The sequence below is a fragment of the Symsagittifera roscoffensis genome, chromosome 8, assembly GCF_963678635.1.
Source record: "Symsagittifera roscoffensis chromosome 8, txSymRosc1.1, whole genome shotgun sequence".
NCBI lineage: Eukaryota > Metazoa > Xenacoelomorpha > Acoela > Convolutidae > Symsagittifera > Symsagittifera roscoffensis.
The window spans coordinates 29402254-29425509 of record NC_087069.1 but is presented as its reverse complement, the minus strand read 5'-3'; the positions used below and the strand labels follow the sequence as shown (position 1 = coordinate 29425509).

General features: G+C 35.9%; 2 protein-coding genes across 3 annotated transcripts in view; both read right to left on the bottom strand.

The window, feature by feature from the left end:
• Positions 1–14264: 14264 nt before the first annotated feature.
• On the bottom strand, positions 14265–19758 carry LOC134852909 (leucine-rich repeat-containing protein 9-like). Its single transcript, XM_063868771.1, has 2 exons — positions 15239–19758; positions 14265–14875 (listed from the first exon to the last, which is right to left on the bottom strand). Exons 1-2 carry the CDS (start codon positions 19488–19490, stop codon positions 14622–14624), a joined length of 4506 nt encoding a protein of 1501 aa, XP_063724841.1. The 5' UTR covers positions 19491–19758; the 3' UTR covers positions 14265–14621.
• A 245-nt stretch (positions 19759–20003) lies between these two features.
• The window catches only part of LOC134853027 (uncharacterized), a 61755-nt gene continuing 58502 nt past the window's right edge, over positions 20004–23256 (bottom strand). For both annotated transcript variants that reach the window (XM_063868942.1, XM_063868941.1), the window contains exons 7-8: positions 23101–23218; positions 20004–20700 (exon numbers count right to left, since the gene is read on the bottom strand). In XM_063868942.1, coding sequence (XP_063725012.1) covers positions 20113–20700; positions 23101–23218 — 706 coding nt within the window. In that variant the 3' untranslated portion in view covers positions 20004–20112. The remainder of the gene's footprint in view (positions 20701–23100; positions 23219–23256) is intronic.

Genomic DNA, 23256 nt, shown 5'->3' with positions numbered 1-23256 from the left:
AAACCGCAAAATGTCTTAAACTTGCACTACGTTCAATATGCAGTTTGTAGTCATCTATTTTTTTGAGTTATTTATTCTCAAGCGTCCTGAAATTTGATGCGAAACTAACAAGTACATAGAAAAAATTAAGAAGTACATTGGCGGAAAGAAAATCAATAAGGAAAATTTAAATTTTAAATTATATGTTGATTTATGATCAAAACGTAAGTTAGGCTACAGTCTTAATTGGTTATGTTACGTCATTACATAAATCAATCAATGAAAAAAATGACAGAAGTATTTATTATGGATCTTTATCTAAGTTATGTAACAGTAAAAAGTGATGGTTTCATTTCAATTGGAACTATTTTAAAGTGAGAGCATCTTTTGTCAAGTGATCGCAGCATCCAGCCAAACTCCGCGTCCATTTCGTCCATCCAACGTATTCGCTCTTTTGTCAGCGATGCTTTTAATACAATGAAACTGTCTCCAAACCGGAAATATTCCAAAGATGGGTGTCTGTATATTATGTCTTCGTTTTGATCTATCCACTTAGACAGCCCGTTTTTCGGATCGTCTATGTAGTTTCTTTCACAAGGTACATACAAGCTTATTCCGTAGATCTTGTCAAATTCATGTTCTGTGAACGTCAACGCAATAACGTGTAGGCTAAACTGCTGTTCTAGGAGCTTTTTAGCAACACTGTCGAGAAAACTGGAATAGTCGAAACGTTCCACTCCCATAATTGTGATAGCTATGGTTTGTAATTTGAACTTGAAGTTCTCCACAGCGTCTGACAGCAGTCTACTATAAGCTGCATCAAAAATCAAACTCTTGCAGTCAACGTGCAGATGCTCGATAAACTGAAAAAGTTGTTACAGTAGACAAATTTTAATCTCCAAAATTACAATTTGGGCATATTCGGTATTCATAGAAAAATAAGCAAAATTGTCCACATGGGAAACAAAAATCTTTTTTTTTGAATTTTAGAATTTTTTATTCCCAAGATGACGCTAAAAAACTTCAGAGAATCATTTTAATGTAGTAAAACTTAGGTTTCACGGCTTATCCGCCTATAAGACTGCTCGCTCGCTTTACTCGCTCGAATTTGAACTTAAACTCAAAAACTGAAAACAAATTTTTCTCGAACCTGGAAACTTTTTGGTTTTGTTCAAATAACGACAAGAATGGCTTTGATATACTATATTATTTGACCCATGCCGATGATTATTCATGGTACATGATTTTGCGTGGGAAGAAAAACAAAAAAGCATAACAACGAAAACAGATCCGAATACCAAGTTGCTTCCCATTTTCAATGGTTGCAACAAAAATAACAATCAGAGGAGTTGGAACTCATTGAAAAACAACAAAATATAAATAAAGGATGGACCAATCTGTTTTTGTTACGAGACAGGGCTGAGTAAAGTTAATTTAGAAGATCATATTACAGCTAAATAAATTCCCTAAATAACTTCCGGCTTTTTTCTTTCTCCGTCCCACCACACACGAGCATCAATTTTATGGTCTAACGAGTGGCTTAATAATGTTGATTATGCCGAATAAATATGTTTTTCATGGCCCAATTAGTCTGCATGTCAATTTTCATGACAATCGGACAATGTGAACAGTAATTTTAACTATAAAAATTTGTAGCTGGGGGAAGGAAAAAAAGCCGAACTTCCTATGATAGATACATTTACAACTATCACAGATAACGGTAGTAGTACCGAGTCTTCGCGAGCTTTCACACCACTTCAGACTTCGATCAAAAACTTCGACTTCGAGATTAAATTGGCGAATGGAAAAACGTTTGCGCTTCAAAATTTGAAATGATTGCAGGGATTAATCCACCGCCTAAGCGTTAACAGTGAACGCAAAAGAACAATATATAACGCGCTTCATTTATCAACAATTGGCGACTTGCATATCATCATGATTTTACGATAAATGGTCGCAGGTGAAATACCTTTTTAATTTTGAAGGCATTGGCTCGGGGCAAAAAATTTTTTCAGATGGCATTTAAAAACCGTTTAAAAAGTCAGTTAAAGGTTGCGATTTCTTTGAAGGAAAAAGCATAGCCAACAGAGAGCTGGAAAAGTGTCAAAAATCTCACGAAAAACCACATAAACCAGACCTCAAAAATCGTCCACGATGATCGTTTCTTCGCTTAAAAAATGGAAAAACAACAAGAGGCAATGCGCAGCTCCGCATCACTTGTGATACCACACAAACATAGCATAGAAATATTTAGTCTTCAGCAGCAAGATCGAAAAGAGTGGCTTAAAATCCCGTTATCCCGAGAGTAAAATGCTGTCATGAAAAACTTCTGAAATGTCTGAAACTCTAATCTTTATACCTCCCTTCAACACTATGGAAACACAGAAAAGAATAAAAATCTATTTTTCCTTTCAAGCCGTGCAAAGTTATGTCACTAAACAGAGAAATCATACGCCGAAATAACAGACGCAAATGAAACTTTCAATAAAAAAATGACATTACAAAAAATCTGATTCAGTAAAAACAAATTACTGAAATGTATTTGAAAAAAAATTCAAGTACAATTCATGATGTCAACTAAGACTTCAAAAATCATTTAAGCTGAAGCCTCCAATACGGTTTTAAAAACAAACAATTTCAAGTGCACTCCAAATCTCCACGTCTTTTTATCAACCCAGCTGTGCATACTTCTAAAACATCCAAAAAATTTTGTCTGCAAACTTTATTTCCAAATCGCGCCTGGAACATCTTTAATCAAATTCACATTCGATGCCCTATGAGCGTTGTTGATGACATAATCAACCTCTAACCGCAAAAAGTATTAGGCGACTTTTGATTTCTTAACGAAGCGACGTCGGAACCAAAAGTTCTCAAATAAGACCAACCAATCTGAGGACTAAATTTTACTATTGACTAGTGTTTTATACTAAACGAACAAGTCACCGGTCACTCATCAGCAAGTGACACTGCAAGGGTACCCCTCAAGGGTCACTCGTCAAGGATAAGTGTCATTCTGTAAGGGCAACCCAAAGTGTTTCTCATAAATTGACACCCCGCAAGTGACACCCATCAAGGGTCCCCGAAGATGTTGATGGCATCATCAAATTCTAACCGCAAAAACCATATATTGACTTTTGTTTTCTAACAAAGCGGCTATCAAAACAAAAGTTTTCAACCAAGACCATCCAATCTGACAATAAAACGCTACGATTGGTTATTGTTTTACAAGCGTCGCTTAAGGTGCTTGATTTTGCATAGAAAAAAAACACCCACGGCAAATTTGGCGGCGACTTAGGTAGCACAGTGGTCAAATACGTTAAGGGAGGAAATGTAACACTGCAATCAATAAAGGCGAAATTGTTAGTCGCGAAGCGTGCATTTGAAAAGGTGGAGGCCCAATCTACTGGCTTGATTGCTATCTTATTTATTCGAATTGAAGCTATATAAAGCTTTTCATCAATTTTACGGCTACATGTAATTTTGCGCCAGGTCAACTTGCCCCAACCAATCTTGTTCTACTCCAACTTGCCCTACAAGACAGAAATTGCGGCTCTTTTCCAGTTCCAATTTCTTTTTCTGAAATTAATTATATGAAATTCTATTCAAAATGACTTTTATGAAATAAATTGCAGCGAAATTGTCGAATCATTACATGTACTAAATGAAAATTAGTTTCAAAACATATATGAAAAAATTGAAAGCCGCAAAATTTTAACGCAATTTTCAAGTCGAGTTAACAATTTCAAAAGATTGATTGCCAACTTTGTAAGCTCACTTAGCATAGATCGTGTAGTGCACAACACTCTTAGTAAAAAAAGGGTTCAAAACTCGAATAAATCCAAAATTTTATTATGTAATTTTAATGCTTATGTTACATGCAATTTAGCCATCACGACATAAAATCAACGTGACTATTTTTCAAAAAGGCGTGAGCAAAATTTGTAGCAAAATGCAGGTCTACTAACTTGGCAGTTTGCAAACGTGGACAGCATTACCAGGTTTGTTTTTACTGTTTTGCACGATGGCGGCAAGCAAAGATACGCACATCCACCAGAGGGACACTCGATTTCCAAGTAGGTCAAATTACGATAATGGCGATTGATTAATCTAGGGAAAAAATGGATCTGATTGGAAGAACAGCTTCCCAATATCAATTCCTCCACGTCCACATAAATCGGCTGCCTGCTGGCGTCATTATTGAAGAAAGCTTGTTCTTCTTTCGGCCCAGTCCTCAATCTCCTTATCTTACTACTTCTAGCTTCGTGTGGCTGTACAATCGATGTGTGACCAGCTTCGTTCCTCTTTTAACGTATTGTTGCTTGCTTTGAATACTTTTTAACTTAAAATATTGGACTGTTAATTATTTATTACTAACCAATCATGATCCATAATCAAACCGTGAATGCTTTTTAAAAACTGATGAGAACTGAATTGAAATAAAGTTGATCTGAGCCTAACCTCGCTTTTACCAGTTTTCCCCAAGATTTATTGAGACTACGGAATGTAGATTAGGACTTAGATTTAGTATTAAGGGTCGCTAGAAACTATCCAGTAAAAATTAGATAGCTTGACAAACAGACGGTGTATTAAAAGAGAAACCACTCTATGTGATAAACTCTAAGACGTATCTCAGTTGATATGGTCGAAAACGATGCAGTTCTAAATTGTCTATCCACAATTCTCTGATGTTCGGAAACATTTCAAGGAAATAGCTGAAACGCAAATAGCCATCTTTCCGAAAAGTGTCGTCGATGTCAATCTTCCTAATCAGTTTTCCAATTTCCAGTGGAATTGTGTAATTAAACGCAACCTGGTAGAAATTTCCAATTGATAAGTCAACACGAGTTTCAATAGAAAATAAATGCACCATTTTTGGTATTATGGCGCAAAATTCGATCCAAGCATGCTTATTGGAATAAGAAACGGAAGCATGCTCACTGTAAAGAGATACATTGAAATATTTTAGAGCTTCCCCGAACAAATTATTGTAAATAGTGGAGGTATCTTCAACGAACTCGTGTATTTTTTTATTTCTATCTTCGAAATCAAAGGCGAATATGGTCATACATAAATGTTCACACTTCCAACTAAACTCTTCGTTGAGCATATTGAAGAATTTAGCAAAATTTGGTCTCTTATCAAGTAACTGATCATGCGACTGGTCAAATTTGAATAGAAGTGCCGATATTTTCACTAGTTCGTTAAAATAACGACAAGTTGCGCGTAAGTTTAAAATGTCGCGAAGTCCTGGAGACATGGGGCCCCCGGAAGTTGGTACCAGGTGTTGATCACGTTGAAAATAAGCTCTATGATCTTCCTGGTCTATCAAAAACTGAAGAGTCCGTTCAACCACCTTGAATGGCAAGTGGCAAAGTGAAAATTTGGATAAGCTCATTTTGAAGCGACTATGGCTCAAATTGTGACCTTTTTAGATAAAACTGATCAAGTTTCGTTAAAACGCACAACTTAATTTGAGCGAAACATCCGGTCTGATTGTTGACCAATTGTTTAATGGCCATTTGATTCAAATTAACCGTTTACCTATGTTATACAACAATGCATACATACATTAAATAGGTTTCAAACAAGACAAAATTCGCATCATTTACAATACACTCAAATATAACATTTCTCACAGTTGCGATACAACACAAACATAGCATGTCAAGATAGCCGACAGAAGAAGAGATGAAAGCCGGTCCAGAGACTGACAAAGATAAAAAATGGTCCAGAGACTGACAAAGATAAAATGGTCCAGAGACTGACAAAGATAAAAAATGGTCCAGAGACTGACAAAGATAAAAATGGTTCAGAGACTGACAAAGATAAAAATGGTCCAGAGACTGACAAAGATAAAAATGGTCCAGAGACTGAAAAAGATAAAAAATGGTCCAGAGACTGACAAAGAAAAAAATGGTCCAGAGACTGACAAAGATAAAAATGGTCCAGAGACTGACAAAGATAAAAATGGTCCAGAGACTGACAAAGATAAAAATGGTCCAGAGAATGACAAAGATAAAAATGGTCCAGAGACTGACAAAGATAAAAATGGTCCAGAGACTGACAAAGAAAAAAATGGTCCCGAGACTGACAAAGATAAAAATGGTCCAGAGACTGACAATTTAACAATATAAAAACGACATTCAACATATTTTGACACAGAGGCGAAGCTTCGCAAGCACTAGCGAGAAAACGGCAAAAAGCAGCTATAAAAAGTGCAAAACAAAAAAGCAGAAATAAGACTCAAATTAGCAAAAAAACTCGGCTAGGTCTGAGATTCAAACCTGCGACCTACAGACCAAGAGTCCCAAACCCTTACCACGGAAACTTAATTGGTAATTGCCAAACAATAGTCACAAATAAAGCAGAGAACAGATGCTATGCAATTTCCAATGTAAAGTGAAAGTTCCAAATAAGTGAACACTTTTAATGAAAACTTTTATTTCCGAGTTAGGTTAGAAAAAAAAGAAGGTTCATAAAAATACTCTAAGCTAACGCTAGATTAAAAACTACGTTAACAACTTCACGCAAATTGGTCCATTTGCTTCGATTGCAGCGATTTGTACTAGCATTTTATTTTCAAGTCAAAATTATGGATCAACTAGGAGAAAAACCATGTATCGACCATAAGATATGTTCCAATTACGTATATACAGGCACTCTGAAAATACCTCTGAGCAATCGTTTTTCCGTCTGTGGTCGGCGAGCGATTTCAATAAAAAATGATAGTTCAAATACAACTACAAACAAATCCGAGATCTTCGAATTCTAAAGCAAGAAAAAACGGTACCTTTCTTGTTTGTTAGATCAATCACTTCAAAAAACTCTGCAAAAAGTTTGGGTAATATAACTTTTGTAATGACATGCTTAAACACAATTAAACAAATAACTTCATACATCATTACCTGCTGAGATAGTGTTGTACCACTTGATAACTTCAATGAAAAGTAAATATAAACCTGAATGACGAAACATATAAAAGGTAATTTGAACAAAGGGATACTGTTCTTCAAAAAATGGTTCACAATGGTTTAAAATAAATGGTTCAAAATAAATGGTTTAAAATATTATGAAAGTGCTTTGCAAATTGCAGCCATTTTCAAAGCAAGGAAGTGATTTTTCTTCAAAATAATCATGTGCTCACACAATGATAGAAATATTGATTAGAAACAATTGTTATAGAACAATTGTTTAGAAAGTCTGCAATTAAAACTAGTGTTCCACAGGGATCAATCTTAGGACCTTCCTGTTTTACTGGCCTTTTTCCTGGTAAATGATCGCCCTGAGCAAGAAAAAATAGCGAGGTAACACTTTGTACCGATAATGAAAAACAATAACTTCTAGGCAACTTTCTTCTCAGAATAAAAAATTGATCTCAATTTAGTCAACGATCGGTTTATTGAGAATAAACTAACAAAGCCATCAAAAGTAGCTATTCATGACCAGTTTTATATATTTTTTTCGAGAGAAGATAAAATTTGAGAGCGATAACTTATAAATCGTCAGTGTAAGTAATGGTCACGAACTAGTTGAACCTCGTAAGAACTATGCTTGCACGGTAGATAATGAGACAATTCGCGGTTTTCAGGCAAGCTACAAGAAAACCGATATATATTCCTTTTGTCGAATCAAAACACGGATCAAAAGGGGAACATGAAGCCAATTGAGATGCTTCTCAAAAAATCCTTTAATTCGGCCCAAGGTTGGATTTCCAGCAGAAAATGATTTATAATTTACACAAGATAAAAAAAAATGAGATCTTCTCTTTGTAACTGTTTCCTAAACTATGCTCCCATCCAGGTGCCTCATAAAAGGGCACAAACTAGAAGAGCTTGTTAGCTCATTTTGAGTCCTTCTCGAATATTATAATCCATAAGTACATTACTGTACGATATTTCTGATTATTCGACACAAGTTATGAGTGGTAAGGCGTTTTAGTTTTTTCTGCCCGTGTTTAGAGGTAGATGTAAAAGAAAATGCAAAAAAAAACAGTAAAATCAGCTAAAAATGATTAAGTGAGAAATGTTAAGCAAGATATCTCGATATCTAACTACAAGATTTAGAGACATAACTATTTGTCTGGAATCTCGTCCTAGCTGGCTAGGCGACACAATATCATCAGGGTAACTCAATGGTCTATGTTTGGCTTCTCAAACATTTCAAGCGCGTAGCCAAAAACATCTTTTAGCTACAGTATTCTGTGAAAAGCAATTTTTATAAACAATATTGTTCCAAGATTTTAAAATTATCAAATCTACAAATTTATAAGTTTTCTCATCCCCAACTGGCTATTGTCTGTATTCTACTCTGTCTTGGGTTGATTCAAATAGGGCTTTTCCGTCCAGGGGTCAATGTTGGCAGGCAACTTCTTCATCCTCTCTCTGTACAACTGAGACTTGCCCTACAAACAAAATAGAAAACCAAAATAATTATCTGATGTCAAAGAGCAATAGTAATGTGTCAATGTGGTCAAAATATATATCGACAAGGATTCATTAAGCTGCAAAAAATCGTTGAAAATAACATCGATCATTAAAACAACATTTATCAATGTCGTCAAAAATTTCATAGCTCCCGTTTTCAAAATATGAATTATCAAAAAATAATTTTAACTGGTCAAAGGGCGGGTTATCGAAAAGTTTTAGGATTAAAAATCGAAACATAAAACTGGAATATTTACAAACTTAAATCAAGTAAATACAAAAAACATTAAAATCACAGTTTTTTCACAGATTCCAATTTGTGCGTTTATCAGAGATCGGTCAAACTATAACAGGTCAGAGCTTATGGCACTTTTTAAACTTAAGCAGGAGCAAAAAAAAATTAAAAAAAAAAGGTTTATATTTTCCCGCTCCCTGCTCCAAATAGGTACAAAAATTTTTAAAGTCGAACTAACAGAACAAGGTTGAAATCAGTTTTTAAAATGAGATGTATATACAACTGAAAAACTACCCTGCATGCATTATGTTACGAGGCTTTCAAATAACAGATGTGAGGTTGAAGTTAATACAATAAGCGCGGCAATCATAACAACAATTGGGTCGAAAAACTGAATGGCGCGAAATGCGTTTTCTAAAGACAACTGGCCTTCATTTGAGAGTAGTAGTGGTCGTGTTGGAAGTACATCTGCTGACCCAGAACGACAGTGCCCAACAATATTCCACCAATGGACAGTTTCATGATGTTAGAGTAAGCACTGTACTTCTGGGGCAGCCGGAGTAGTTTGAAAGCATCTTTCACGTAAGTCGCCATTTGTGCCACTCTGAAATTCTTCAAAATATCACAATCACAAACAAAATTGGTCTAAGGTGTCACCTTGACAAAGTTTTTTTAATTAACTTGAACAGTCGAAGTCAAGCTGCTTCGCGACATTGCGATACAACACAAACATAGTGGCATTGCGTCTCATTTCTGTCAGAAAACGAGACGGAGGCCAGAAGTCGAAGAAATTATTTTTCATAAATCGGAAATAACTACATGTATAAGAACTAAAGGCATATAGTTGTCTCGAGTGCTTTTGAAGTTGAATGATTTCCTCAAATTCAAAAGCACTCCAGGCAACTTTGTGCAATTTTAGTGCGAGAAAACTATGATTTAGCTATAGATTTTTTCTGCCCGATTTTGACGACCTCAAAGAAAATTCGTAGGTTGTCATATGTGGTACCATATTGAAGGCCTTTCAGCTGTAATTTGGTTTTCATTTTAAAAAAGTTATGTTTTTCGAAACACGGGTGTAAATTTTTCCTTTTTCACACTGAACGACACCAAATTTAAGAAAGATACTGTTATCTCAATTCAACTCCAATGAGAATTTTAGACTCGGAGAAGCTGAGCTTCCCACCAATTGCGATACAACAAAAGTAAGAAAAAGACAACATGACTCCGAAGAAGTAGTAAGGAGGATGTCGAACCATGTATCAATTAACAAACCAAGAAAAAAGTTATGAAATTTTTTCATATAAATTTTATACAATATTTTAAAAAAGGTGTTGATTTTGGAGTTGTCGAATTGAATTTAGCCGTTCGAAAACCGATTGTCAGAATCCTTTCGATCTCAAAAATAACCTCGAAAAGTTTAGCAAAATCGATCTCAAAAATAACATCGAAAGTTTTAGCAAAATTGATCTCAAAAATAACATCGAAAGTTGAGCAAGAATTAAAGCCGACAACCAAATAAGCTGAAAGTCAACCAAACACTTTCGCACAGCACTTTTGGGAGAAAACGTATGAAACTCTAAAATAGGATTCACGATTGCAATACAGTGCTGGTTTAAACTAACCGGACAGAACGCGTTAAACTTTAAATTTTAAACACGTTTTTCTCAAGTTGGGTTGAGTTTAAGTGAATACTTATGAAGACAAAACTTGCTTAAAATTTTAGCTGAATTAAAATGGTGTAACCTGTTATGCGAAATTCAGGTCCAAAATTTTATCCCAAAAATGGGTCAATTTGGCTTTTCTTAGTTAATCAAAAATTACGCCAAAAATACCCAGTCGATCACAGACATAATTATATCAAAGTTAGCCCCTCACGTAGCCCAACAAACTTTATGAAGAGTATATTCTCCAAAACACTGTATGAGTTCATTTATTTTTATTTGATCGACAAAAAGGTCGTTTTTATTATATAAAACACCAATTTTTTATTTAAAAACAATTTTTAAACGGATTGCGAATTTTACCTTTCTTAAAGTTTGTTGGGCTACGTGAGGGGCTAACTTTGATATAATTATGTCTGTGATTGACTGGGTATTTTCGGCATAATTTTTGATTAACTAAGAAAAGCCAAATTGACCCATTTTTTGGGTTAAAATTTTGAGCATGAATTTCGCAAAACAAATTACACCACATAAATTCCCCTGACAAAATTTAAGGCAAAATTTTGCCTCATGAGTTTTCACTTAAACTCAACTCGATTAGAGAAAAACCCGTTTTAGATTTCAAGTTTAGCGGTTATGTCCGGTTAATTTAAATCAGCACTGTACATGTAGTGAATGCAAGGCAGTATACACAATTGGGAACCGACACCGACAGAACTTAAGTCGGCAACCATGAAGCAATTAAGCTTGCGCCATCCATGAATATGACAGAAGTTAACTCGACAACCAAGCATGAAGCCACAAAATCAGAAAAAATATTAAAACTCAAAATTATTCATACAATGGTTAGAATTCTATATCTGTTCGTTTCACAAAGAAATTGTCCGAAGCTACGCTAAGACCTGTTCTCTGATCTTGACAATTCTGATGCATTTTCATGATATGACCTGCACTATAAAACGGTGAAAGCATTAAAACACAAATAGTCAGTTATTGCTGAAGTAGCACAGAAAGTTTCGACCACAAAATCATTTTCAAAAGCCGAACAAAAGGATTGTTTGAAAAGCTTTCGTTCATTTTGAAGGTGAAAAGATAAATAGCACTTAAAAATCTGCTTTCAAACAGATGAACGAACCATTTGTAAGTTCTAAAAACGTTAAGGCCATTAGTTCGTCTTTTGGCTAAGACGACGTAATCTGCCTATTGCCAGATTTACGCCTCAATAGCAGAGAGTTTGGGACTAGCCTTTGATTTCTGACGAAGCGGGAATCGCGATTATTATGATTTGATACTAACTATCATTTCATCGCCTACAAGCTCTTTGATGTAACTAGAATCGCGAAAGAAAGAAACCCAGTGCCATAGTTTCGAGGAGTTGTCACAGCCGTAAAAATTTAAACAATGCTTAAGCTAGTTCGATAACTTGTTCCTTTTTGTCCTATTTAGTTCGTTTTGCTTCTCGACTTTCACTGGAGAACATACATGCGCTCGTATGATTCGTTCTCTTGTAGAAATAGGACGGCGTGAGCTGTGTGAGTCCAGCAAAACTCACAATAAAATGAGGAGTCAAAAGATGTTAATGAAATTTGTTTGATTAATTGATCATTTCTATACTGTCCTTCTTATATTTACAAACTGGTGTATACTTTTAATCGTTTTATTAATTAAGGAAAACAAGAGAGCTCTTATATCAGGCCAAAGCCCTGGTATTTCCTACTTTCCTTTAATTGGTCTCCAATATTTTTGATACGGAGGCGAAGCTGAGCTTCGCATTACTTGCGATACAAAAACAAATCGAAAAAGTCGAAAAAACTAGATCTATTGAAATAATTAACGCTAGTTTTGAAACAAAAACATGACATGCCGTAGAATGTGTAATTAGTATCGGAAGATAATGTACCCAGCGGCAACAAAGTCAAAAAAACCTGGCCAGAAACCCTTTAATCAGAGTTCTGAAATCTTAATGAGTCCACCTCACCCTCAAAACACTTTATTTGCTCGTCAAAAGAAACGAGAAGAACACTGAGCCGATATAAAATAGGCCGAAAACTATTAAGCCTAAAAAGGGATAAAAACCGAAAAAGAACCATTAAGACTAAGAAGATGTTAAGTCCCCCTCAACCTCAAAACACAGACACGCACATATAAAAACTTTTTTCGCTTGTCGAATGACGCCATATGAGGCCAAAAAAGGGAAAAAAATCAACATACATTATTTATATGTTTTGAAATGTTCTTCATTTTTAGACTAAGGGTTTCTGGCCAGGTTTTTTTGACTTTGTTGCCGCTGGGTACATTATCTTCCGATACTAATTACACATTCTACGGCATGTCATGTTTTTGTTTCAAAACTAGCGTTAATTATTTCAATAGATCTAGTTTTTTTCGACTTTTTTGATTTGTTTTGAAACGAAGAACATTTCAAAACATATAAATAATGTATTTTGATTTTTCCCCTTTTTTGGCCTCATATGGCGTCATTCGACAAGCGAAAAAAGTTTTATATGTGCGTGTCTGTGTTTTGAGGTTGAGGGGGACTTAACATCTTCTTAGTCTTTATGTTTTTTTTTCGGTTTTTATCCCTTTTTAGGCTTTTCGTCATGTATTGACGAAAAGTAATTCAAGCGAAAAAGACTAAACTGTAGCTTCATTGGTTAATGACGTTATTAGAGTTCATATTCACACTTCTCGTGTCCTTTCTTGGTTATTTTTCCAGATATTTATCTTTAAAATTGGTGGCCAAAGCACCGTCTGTGATTCTTAAACAGGTTATTTTGTTGAATATTTATTATTACAGTTTTAGTTTTTCGTTAAAACAATTATGGTTAGAATGCGAACCAAAGTGTCACACTTGTCATCCGGCACGAATTGACAAACCTATATATATATATATATATATATATATATTCAGTAAAATTACAAACAGCATAGGTTATTCAGACCACTAAAAGCCAAAAGCAACTATAATGTAAGAAAACTTTAAAACTCTACAATATGGCAACTAAGCCGACAAAACATAAGCAGACAAAAATAAGCCGACAATTTTGTTGAAGCTGACTATTTCACATTTGAAAAAAAAAGGACAGGTCAAGTTTCAAACCTAGGACCTTTGGCGTTCCAGGCATATTTGTTTTCTCCAGACTAAGTCTGCCGAAGACGCTTAGAAATTTGAATTCATTATGAACCAAGATATCAATTAATTCAAGTGATTCTGTTAAACAAGTTGTTAACCCGGAAAGAAAGTCTATATACCGGTTTGATAAAGTCTTGAAAATCAAGTATTGAAATTTGATTGGTAAGAAAATTAAGCCCTTTTCCACTTTACCCCGCATTTAGAAAAGAAAAAAAAACAATTTTTACGTTGTCATAATGTAATGAAACTTTGAACGGTGATCAAGTTGATACCTATTTATACCTTAAATCATAACATCACGCATTCAGCCATAAAAACACGTAAGTCGCTAAGAAAAAATTGAAATGAAGGGGAAAGAAATAATGTGTCCTTGTATGACTGATTTAGCTTGACTGATTTCAAATCGGAACTATTTTTTGCGGAAAAAAATCCTAGATAAAGTTTTCAAAAAGTTCAACAAGCAGTTTACGACGGCTCGACGGTCGTTTGAGATAATGCGTAGCAAACCCGCTTTGTCGCATGCAGATTATGGCTAAACGCTTAATTTTACGATGCACAGCAAAGAAAAAATCTGTTCTCTAGTGTGCGATTGCTCATCATGCCAAGTTTCAGTGCATTATGACAACATTTAAGTGGTTTTTAATTTTGAAATTAAAAGGCGGGGAAAAGCGGAAAAGAGCCATATTCCTCACGTTCGTCCAAAGTCGGAGTAATAATGAAATATAAATCTTTTTCTCTCTTTTCTTTTCTTTCTATCTTGCTTTCTTAAGACATCCTTTCGTCATTGCATTCCTTTCGAAAATGAAGTAAATAACAAAAATTTTATAAGCATATTGATGAAATCTATCTTTCTATAAATATTTACAATGAATGAACACGTATTTACAATTTTACACTCTAATTTCACAGTAAATAATTACAAGCCTGAGATGATTTGATAGCATAATGGTTTCTATAACTCTCTTAAAGCTAGCTTAGCGAACTCTAATATAAATTTAAGCATCAAAAAGCACAGAAAAACATACTTTTTTCTTAAAAAAGCCAGCTTGCAGAACTTTTCTAATCTCAGCGGATAAAATTCTGCCAAACCTTGGAGAAACTTTGGGGTTTAAAAGCTGGGAGACACTTTGCTATGAAATAAAAAAAAACTTATTTGGTTTTTCTTCTGCGTTTTCCCAAACTGTATTAATTTACTTCGGAGGCGTTTGGAAGAACCGTCTGTACAATCTAGCATTGGTCGTCATGTTAATATTCCCAGCGGACCTTTGACCCGCCAGACCCGATACTAGATGGCCTCCGGCATTTGCGGCTCCCGAGCTCCTTTGATGTCTGTTGCGGGTCATCGCGGCTCCAGATTCGTCCAGAGCGAAGTGCTGACCGGGACTCGAACCCAATTGAACGCTTGTTACTTTCATCGGACTGTTCACGGAACTCGACTTAATACCTGAAAAGGTAATATCGATAAAAATACGATTGAATGCTTGGAAACTTAGATTAGAGGTTCCTCGTTCAGTATTACGATTAAGAAAACCAAGTTGAGGAAGTTAATGAGCCCTGGTGCTGTTTTTTAAAACCAGAAAAGGCTTCCAGGTACCGCAGAATTGCAAAGCTATCCAGATCCAAGATTGTTAGGATATTCTTGCCAAAAGTGGGAAATGTCGATCTAATCTAAAACGTTGAGTGAGCATATTAGAATAAAAGACTGTATGCCATCTTTATATGTTTATTTCACAATCTAGAAGTGTGGTCAGGACAAAAACAACTGTTGTTGACAAGAAAGAAGAAGAAGAGACAAGTAGCAACCTACCTGGTAGAATGTTATCAGTCATTTGTATCTGGGGAATGGTGGAGGGTGCCTGTAAGGTGGTCTGTTGGTCCATGAAGTACATATCCGCCTTCTGTCTCTCCTCATCTGTCACCGAAATTCCATCGATGATTTCCAAATTAGGCTGTCTGAACACCAACACTGGTCTATGTAACAGCCTTCTGGATATCGCATTGTTCGTCAAATTCACTTCCACCAAGTTAGGCAAGTTTTCCAGTCTGTCTAACTCGGACATATCTTGCAGCCTGTTATTGGCAAGGTACAGTCTTTGCAAGCTATGAAGAAAGTGAATATTTGTTAGTTCACGCAGTCGATTTTCTTCCAAATGCAGTTCGACTAACATTTCGTTTCTGACAAAACTTGTCGGGCCGATATTTTTGATTTTGTTTCGATCCAATACTAGATCTCGAAGTGACGTTAAAGCGTGCAAGCCATCTACTTCAGAAATGTCGTTGCCTTGTAAGAAAAGCGATCTTACTGATGTAATTCTGTCTAACTGTAGGCTGGCTATATCCGAAATTCCATTATAACCCAAATGCAAAACTTCCAATTTGGGCAATATAAATCGCATGGATTCGATTGAACCATATTGCGCCTCTGAATTTCTGTTTTTACTCGACTTTGAATCTAAAATAGTCTCAATTTTGTTGTAATTTAGACATAAAACCTGCAAATTGTCCAAATAAATTAACCCGCTGAATGAAGATAGTGAATTATGCTCGAGGTTTAGACTTCTGAGGTTGCTAAATAGATTAGCATTTCCAAGGTCCACATACCGAATCGCACAACTCGGAAAATCCAGTTCACGAACTTGAGTAAACTCATTCACGCGTAACTTATCGGCCACGAAGTCCATCGTAAGCTTGCCGCCAAAATATTCTCTCGCTTGGTTTAAATCCGAATTTGAGATTGCGCTTCCGTCCAACGCTTTTAGACTTTTCAAATGGTAGACTACAAACAACCTGTAATTTTGGGCATCCGCTGAAACTATTGGGTTGCCAAACAAGTCCAAAATTACCAGATTTTGGAAACCTTTGAGGTGAAAAACCTCCCGAATGTTGGATATTTGGTTGTTTCCGAGGTACAGCTCCATTAGGGTTGCAACGTTACTGAGCGGTAGAAGAGTCGATATTTGGTTGTTTTCTAGCGACAGATAATATAGAGAAGTCAAGGCTTCAGTTGAGGGGGAATCAATTTGCGTAATTACATTATTACTCAAACTCAGTCGTTTTAATTTCGTCAATTTTGAGATCCCTTCAATTTTGGGAATACAATTGCTATCCAAGCATAACTCTTCCAAATTTACACAGCTATCTAGACCTTCGATTTTAGTTATATCGTTATCTCGAAAAGATGCAAACTTCAAACTTTCTAGTCTTTCCAAATTCGAGAGTTTGCTTAGATGTTGACTGTCTAGATACAAACATGTGATCTTAGTCAGCCAGGTTCCGTCCACTTCTGAAAAGCGTTCCGGTTTCTTTTTGCTTGTTTTGAACATGATTTCCGAATAGGGAGCTAAGCTTAAGGATCTCGGCCTATGAGAATCGGTTCGGCCATTAGAAATCAGCGCCGTCGGCGAAACACGAGCACTGGCTGCGGCTTTATTTGCAGCCGAAACTTCTAAATCTGTTATTAGCGTTCCGTCCAAAGTCTTCAACAACTTAAGTCGACCTAGAACCCTCAGCCGTAAATTTTCAGCTTTCCTCCAAGGATTTTTAGCGAGATTCAAGTGAACTATATTGGGCGCGTGCTTACGTAATATTGCAACGTCATCTCTGCTATTGCATAACTCGTTCCAAGAAATGTCCAGATACTTCAACATTGTCAAGTTTTTCAAACCTTCCAATGTGTTTAGCTTATTTGAAGTTACATCGAGGTATTCAAGCGTTGGAATTTTACCGAAATCTTCCAGTCTTGTTAACTCGTTATAACTAATAATAAGCTTCGTCAAATTAGGCAGCGTGGGAATCGGTTTCGCTCTGTTTATACCACAGTGATGCAAATTGAGAACTGTTATATTCGTCAAAATACTCTCCCCAGTAACTTTTAGCAGAATGTCTTCGCAAGCCGAAGTGAACCTCAGTCTATTGGGCAGTATTTTCAAGGTCGAACTTATCAACTCGGTATCATCTGTTTCAAGGTCACTTTTCACTCCTAATCGCTCAGTAAGGGTCAAACTTTGGCCTTGAATTCCAACTCCGTCAGGTAAATTAACGAAAGGTGAACTGGATTTAGTTCTGAAACTGTAATTAAAGTCTACAATGTATTCTGGAACGACTAGATCTTTATCGAATAGGAACCAATTACACTGCCTTGTGATACAGTCACAATCTGAGTTTTGGTTATTGCTCGAGTTAGCCGTGTTATTGGAGCTACAGCTAGAATGCTCATCCGAATTTTCAGACCCAACTGCCGTTTTGCTTTGCGTTGAGTCATTTGCATCATTTTGAGCCGAACTTCCTGTCGTATTCTGTGCCGAAATCGGGTTGAACACCGAGTCGACGTTCGGAAAATTCTCGGCACTAATACGAGATGTGTCATGTGTCAACACTGTTCGACCTAGGTACACTTTACACACCAACAATTGGCCATGACTCGCGTCCTCTTGATCACATAGGCGCTTAACTGACGTCTTATGCAACTTGTGTAACCTTTGCTTTTCAGCTAAACTAACACTATTAGTCAAAGGAATCGCTGGAAGTTCACTATTCGACTCGTAAAAATCCAAATCTGGCAAACCTTGTTCGTATAAATCCATTGTATCTTTGCAACATTGGTGCACGTTTGGGTTCCAGGTATAGAAAAGGTATTCAAACTTCTTCTTAAACTGGGAAGTATTCCTTGACTGTGACTCATCGATTACATCATCCAGTTTATCATCGAAGTTTAGTCTCAACATGCGATTGTGTAATCTCGTTATTCTTTGGATTCGAATCCCTTGAATGTCGAACTGTCTCAGCGACGATGCACAGAACCTAGACATCACAAGGTCTCGACATGAAGTGTACCAAGGATCCGACGGAAGACCGTCTTCGAACCTCACATTCCCACCGCTTTCAAGTTCGGTTGTCAGCCTTTGAATCGAAGCTTCTGCTACGCTTTTGATCCGCAGTTTGAAATCCGAGCTTTGCATGTCGAGTTGCTTTATCAAGTTGGACCATTTAAGAATCGCATTTTTGAGTTCAATGACCTTTTCTTTCAGACTTGCGATTAGAGTCGAATCATGCTCGACATTTTTTGCTGCTTTCGTTGACGCTGGATCCAACGCCGACGTTGATCCAGAGTAATTGAAAGTTTCCAGCTCCTCAAAAGAACCTTCACCTAATTCTATCAACTCCCGCTCCACACTTCTCAATGTCCTAGTTAGAGTTAATAACTTATTAACAGGTATGTTTTGCGCTTTCTTCGTCTCTGTGTCAAGCTGCTTCAACAATTCAGCCATATTTCTTCTGACTGTCTTCACTCGCATGTTATAGTACATCTTCTTTTTCAACACTATCGACTCCACTTCACGGACACTTTCGGTTGTAACTACCTGCGAGTCTAGGTGAGTTAAAGATGGCATGTGGTATAATATATGCGTGGTACAGTTACATAATAAACACACCGGATTCGGTCCACACATTGGGTCTTTTAAACTCAGCGACTTTAATCTCGCCAGTTTGGCCAGGCTGGTCAAATCTTTGAACGACGTTATCTTGTTCGCACTTAGATCCAGCGTTTCCAAACTTGTCAAATGTTCCAGAGAGTTTCCGACTTTGGTGATACAGTTTTCAGCTAAACTCAGATTCACAAGTTGTTTTAATTCGTCCAAACCCTCGATAGTCGAAATTTGGTTCGCATTTAGCCAAAGAACTTGCAGGTCTTTTAAGCATTCTAGACCTTCGATTTTAGATATTTTGTTCCCGTAAAGATACAACTTCTTGAGTGAAACACAGTTTTCCAAATAAGCTATTGTTCTAACGCCGCATTCTATAACATACAACTCCTGCAATTTGGGTATGAATTGTAAGCCCTCCAAAGTTACAACATCGCATTTCAAAACCCGTAAAAGGGTTAAATTGACAAAAGGCTTCAATGTTGCGAGTTTGCAGAAAGGAGAGAATAAAACTTCAATTTTGGCTACGTCTTCGACAAGATTCTGGGCTATTTTGGCATAATTTATTCCGTTCATGCCACAAACTTCTTTCAAGGTTTCCTCGTCCGTAGCTGAATTTTTCGCATTTTCAGCCATTTTAAACTCAGCTAACAACTTTTAACGACGGCAATAAACTGTCGGATTTTTGAGCTAACTTTCTCTGCTAGTCATGTGTAATACTTGAAGTTTATAATAAGTCATAACAAGCTTCACTTTGAGAACTTAGGCCATCAAAAGCGATTTAATGAACAAATGCGCAGCTTGATTGGTTTTGACTAACATGACAAACCGAAAAAAAAGTTGTTTTCAGTTCGAGGTAAAAACATTTTGCATCAAAACGGTCTAGTGCTTCCAACATGATGACAGATCTGAAAGTAAGCAAGAAACGTTTGAAGATTTGCCACATGACAAATAACAATGGTTCCTTTGAGTTTAAAGCAAAAAAGCTATCACATATGCGCAAAAATTAAATTTATCAGCATAGTTGCTTCAAAAACATTGAATTAGTTTAACAACACATTGGATTTAATGCTGTTTTACAATCTTCAAGACTTGGATGTTTACTGAAAAATTCTAACAAGCAGAAAAGAATGATCAATTTCTTTAAGTTAAGTTCATACTTTTTCATTTTTTAATTTCTACCCTATGTATGACTAGAGCAATAGATCCAAGGCTTGATAGTGACTCAAATTTTTAGTAATTATTTTCCAAAGATATATCAATATTTTGCGTTGAAACTTATTGTCACCCTTTTTATAACAAAATGTCTCATGTCATATCGATATCTAGTGAAGTTCCATTCGTTTTCATAAAAATTGCTTTTTTCATTCATATAAACTGATGAAGATTTCGTTGTACTTTGGTCGTCGTCCTTTCGCTCTGCATCATTCGTGCTTTCTCTCGGAAAGACGCGACTCGGAAGTCTTCCCGGATGCTTGGATACGTTGTCGTGCGATGCCCAGCTTGTGCATCTAAGACACGATGCTAAATCGGACATCTTGTACACGTCATCTTCCACATCTGGTTTATAAATCCAGTCTTTAATTTGGGATCCAATTGTTGCAATAAAACACATGGTGGGGTTGATATAGTTGGTAGGTTGCGGATATTTAACTGTTGGGTATTCTGATATTTCCGTCTGATATTCCGAGTGGCGGAGCCTGGTGACAGTAGTTGCTGTTTCTGTTGTTACGGAGGTTGTTTCGCATAGTCCTTCATTTGTGGTATCTTTTTGTTGTGATAATATTATGATTGCTGATGTGAAACCAAGAAGGGTCACGTAAGTCACTACAGCCCAGGATAACACCTGCAAAAATGTTAGGATGAGTGAAAGAAACTGTTTCAAGACTATATCATAAACCAATTCTGATTAGTTATGTTGAGATCGCGATTAAGTAACAATAATCCATTATCAGGCCTCTAGTCGAATATACTTTTGAAAAATACTGAAAGCTGATATGACTTATTTGACTTTAGTTTTAAAACATTTCATCATATTAAACTAGAGGCCCAGCTAAAACTGTTTGATAAATTTTGATTTTGTTGTTCTGATGCGGAATTAAATAGGTAATTTCAAAAACTTAGAAAATGGGCTTCACCCAAAACCTAATTATGGCTCTATTAAAATATGAGGTAAACCTAGATATTGATTGCTTTATTAAAATATGAGTGAAACTTTTGTGAGTTTGGAATTTCCCTGAGACACTACTTAATGTGTAAGAAAATTTGGGCAAAGCCGCACATGCAAGGGAGCCTCTTACAACCCGTTCCACCCATTTAACTCAAAATTTTAGATTTGGGAGGGCAGTTTTTGAGGAAAATCAAAAAGTTTCAAAAAACGGTAAAAAGGTAAATAGAAAAAGTCAAAAATCCAAAAAAAAAATAGGTCGAAAATTCACCCCCGCACACACTTTTCCGAAGGCTGTATAAAATGGGGCAAGTAAAAAGAGCCCAGGGAAAGCAGGCACAGGGTAGTGGACGGACTTCCCATTGGTACCACTTTTTAAAAAATCGATAGAGTAGTTTCAGAAAAATTTAATTTTTTGAAAAAAATTAAAATTTTTTCCAAAGAGTCTTTCAAAAAGTATAAAAAAACCCGATCCCATACATTTTCATTAGAGCTGTTTTTATCAAATAGGAACAATTAACCTGATTTGCTGATCATCAGTTTTGGTTGATCCCATTTGCAGCTTTTTTTCCGTTAACAAAGTCTATTCCATTTTTAGATACAGATGCCTAAGCTAAACTTCGCAAGCACAAATGAGAGAAGGGCAAAAAGGAAGCTCTAAAAGGTTCGGAAAAAAGTAAAATTAACAGAAATTCTGCAATGTGCCGGAATCAAACCCCTAGCCGAGAAAATAAAAATAACCTATCATATCATCAGTGCAATGGCCGCTTAAAACAAAAAGACGCTAGGGCCCTATCAAAGCTGGCGGTACTTGTTTTGTAAAAGAGATGATATGATATGACGGAAAAGAGTCATGAACAAAAGAAACTAGAAAAAAATGACTCTTTCTAAAAATTAAAACTTCGAGATGAAAAAATCCTATAGCTCTTTGAATTCTGAGAAAAATCTATGATTGACACTTTCTTGATAAAATAAACCCGATAGAATTTCGAGATAATTTTTTTTAATGAGAAAGCTGGATCTATTGGCAAATTTTTTCTGTCGCTGGGAAATCCGTAAAATAAATTCCAATTTCGAAATTAGAAGTCAATCACGTTCTTTATGACTTCTACGCATTTGCTGTTCGATAGTGGAGCTCTTTCCTTTTAACAAAATTAAAGAACTAAAGATAAAAAAAAACGTCAAACAGCCAGAAAATAATTTTGAGCGTAAGCAATTTAGGACTTTTTCCTGAAAGAAAAAAATCACTAAGACCTATTTAACTTCGGTGACTACGTTCATGGCTTTTAAAATTGTATTGATGCAAAATTTTTTTCTTAATTTTCAAAAGTTTTATTAAAACTTGACTTTTGCTACATTTAACATTGCTTTCCTCTAAGAAGTGGGGGTTAGTACCGCATGTTCTTCCGGTTGAATCCTTCATCTCAAATTTGTCAGGGTAGTTTTAAAAAAAAACTCTTCAAAAAATTAGGGTGTAGCTGCTTATATAGAAATTCCTGCTGACTGTTTTCTCCAATTTATACCTTAAACTCAAATTTGGCAGGGTAATTTTCAAGAAATTTGAAAAAAAAACCCAAAAAATGGGTGTAAGATTCCACCACTGATATTTTCGAAGGCATTAGCACTTGGGGCTAGAGAAAAAGAGACTACCTGAATAAACACACTCGTGAAGAAGTAGCCGGTTTATTCATAGGTAACTTTTATGAAAATTAGTAATACTTTTTGAGAGAAATGAAAATTTTTGCGAAAACAATAAGAATGTTTAAAGCATCTCAAAATATTTAAATAAAAAAACAGATTCCATACATATTCACAAAACCTATTTTTATCAAGCAGGAACTAACACTACCCACCAATACTTCAGCAACTCATGCTATAAAAATGCCTATGATTGTTGGAATATACCAAAAAGCCAACAAATGAGGCACTTTTTTAGCGACTTAGATTGGGAAAAAGTTGTTTCGTAGTATTACACGACGCTCGGCTTGTCTAAATACAAAGCGGAGATTGTACCGTAGTTCACTTGACAAAAATTTTCAGCTAGTTACACTAATAATATTTATACCCTGTTATCCATACCTTTAGTCCACTTGATATGCTCTCCCGCAAATTTTCAAAGAATTCCTGATCGGTGAGAAAATCTGTCAAATCTGTGTAGTCAACCAAATTACGGAACTTTATTTTGCTTCCCAGAATTCTGAAACAAACAGATTCACTGCATTTAATTATGTCTAC

What these genes read in the sequence shown, in the direction of transcription:
- LOC134852909 (XM_063868771.1), bottom strand. Translation starts at nt 19,490, where the DNA reads ATGGCTGAAAATGCGAAAAATTCAGCTACGGACGAGGAAACCTTGAAA. An exon ending in GACTGATAACATTCTACCAG is followed by an intron (nt 14,876 to 15,238) that starts GTAGGTTGCTAC and finishes TTACCTTTTCAG; the next exon opens with GTATTAAGTCGAGTTCCGTG.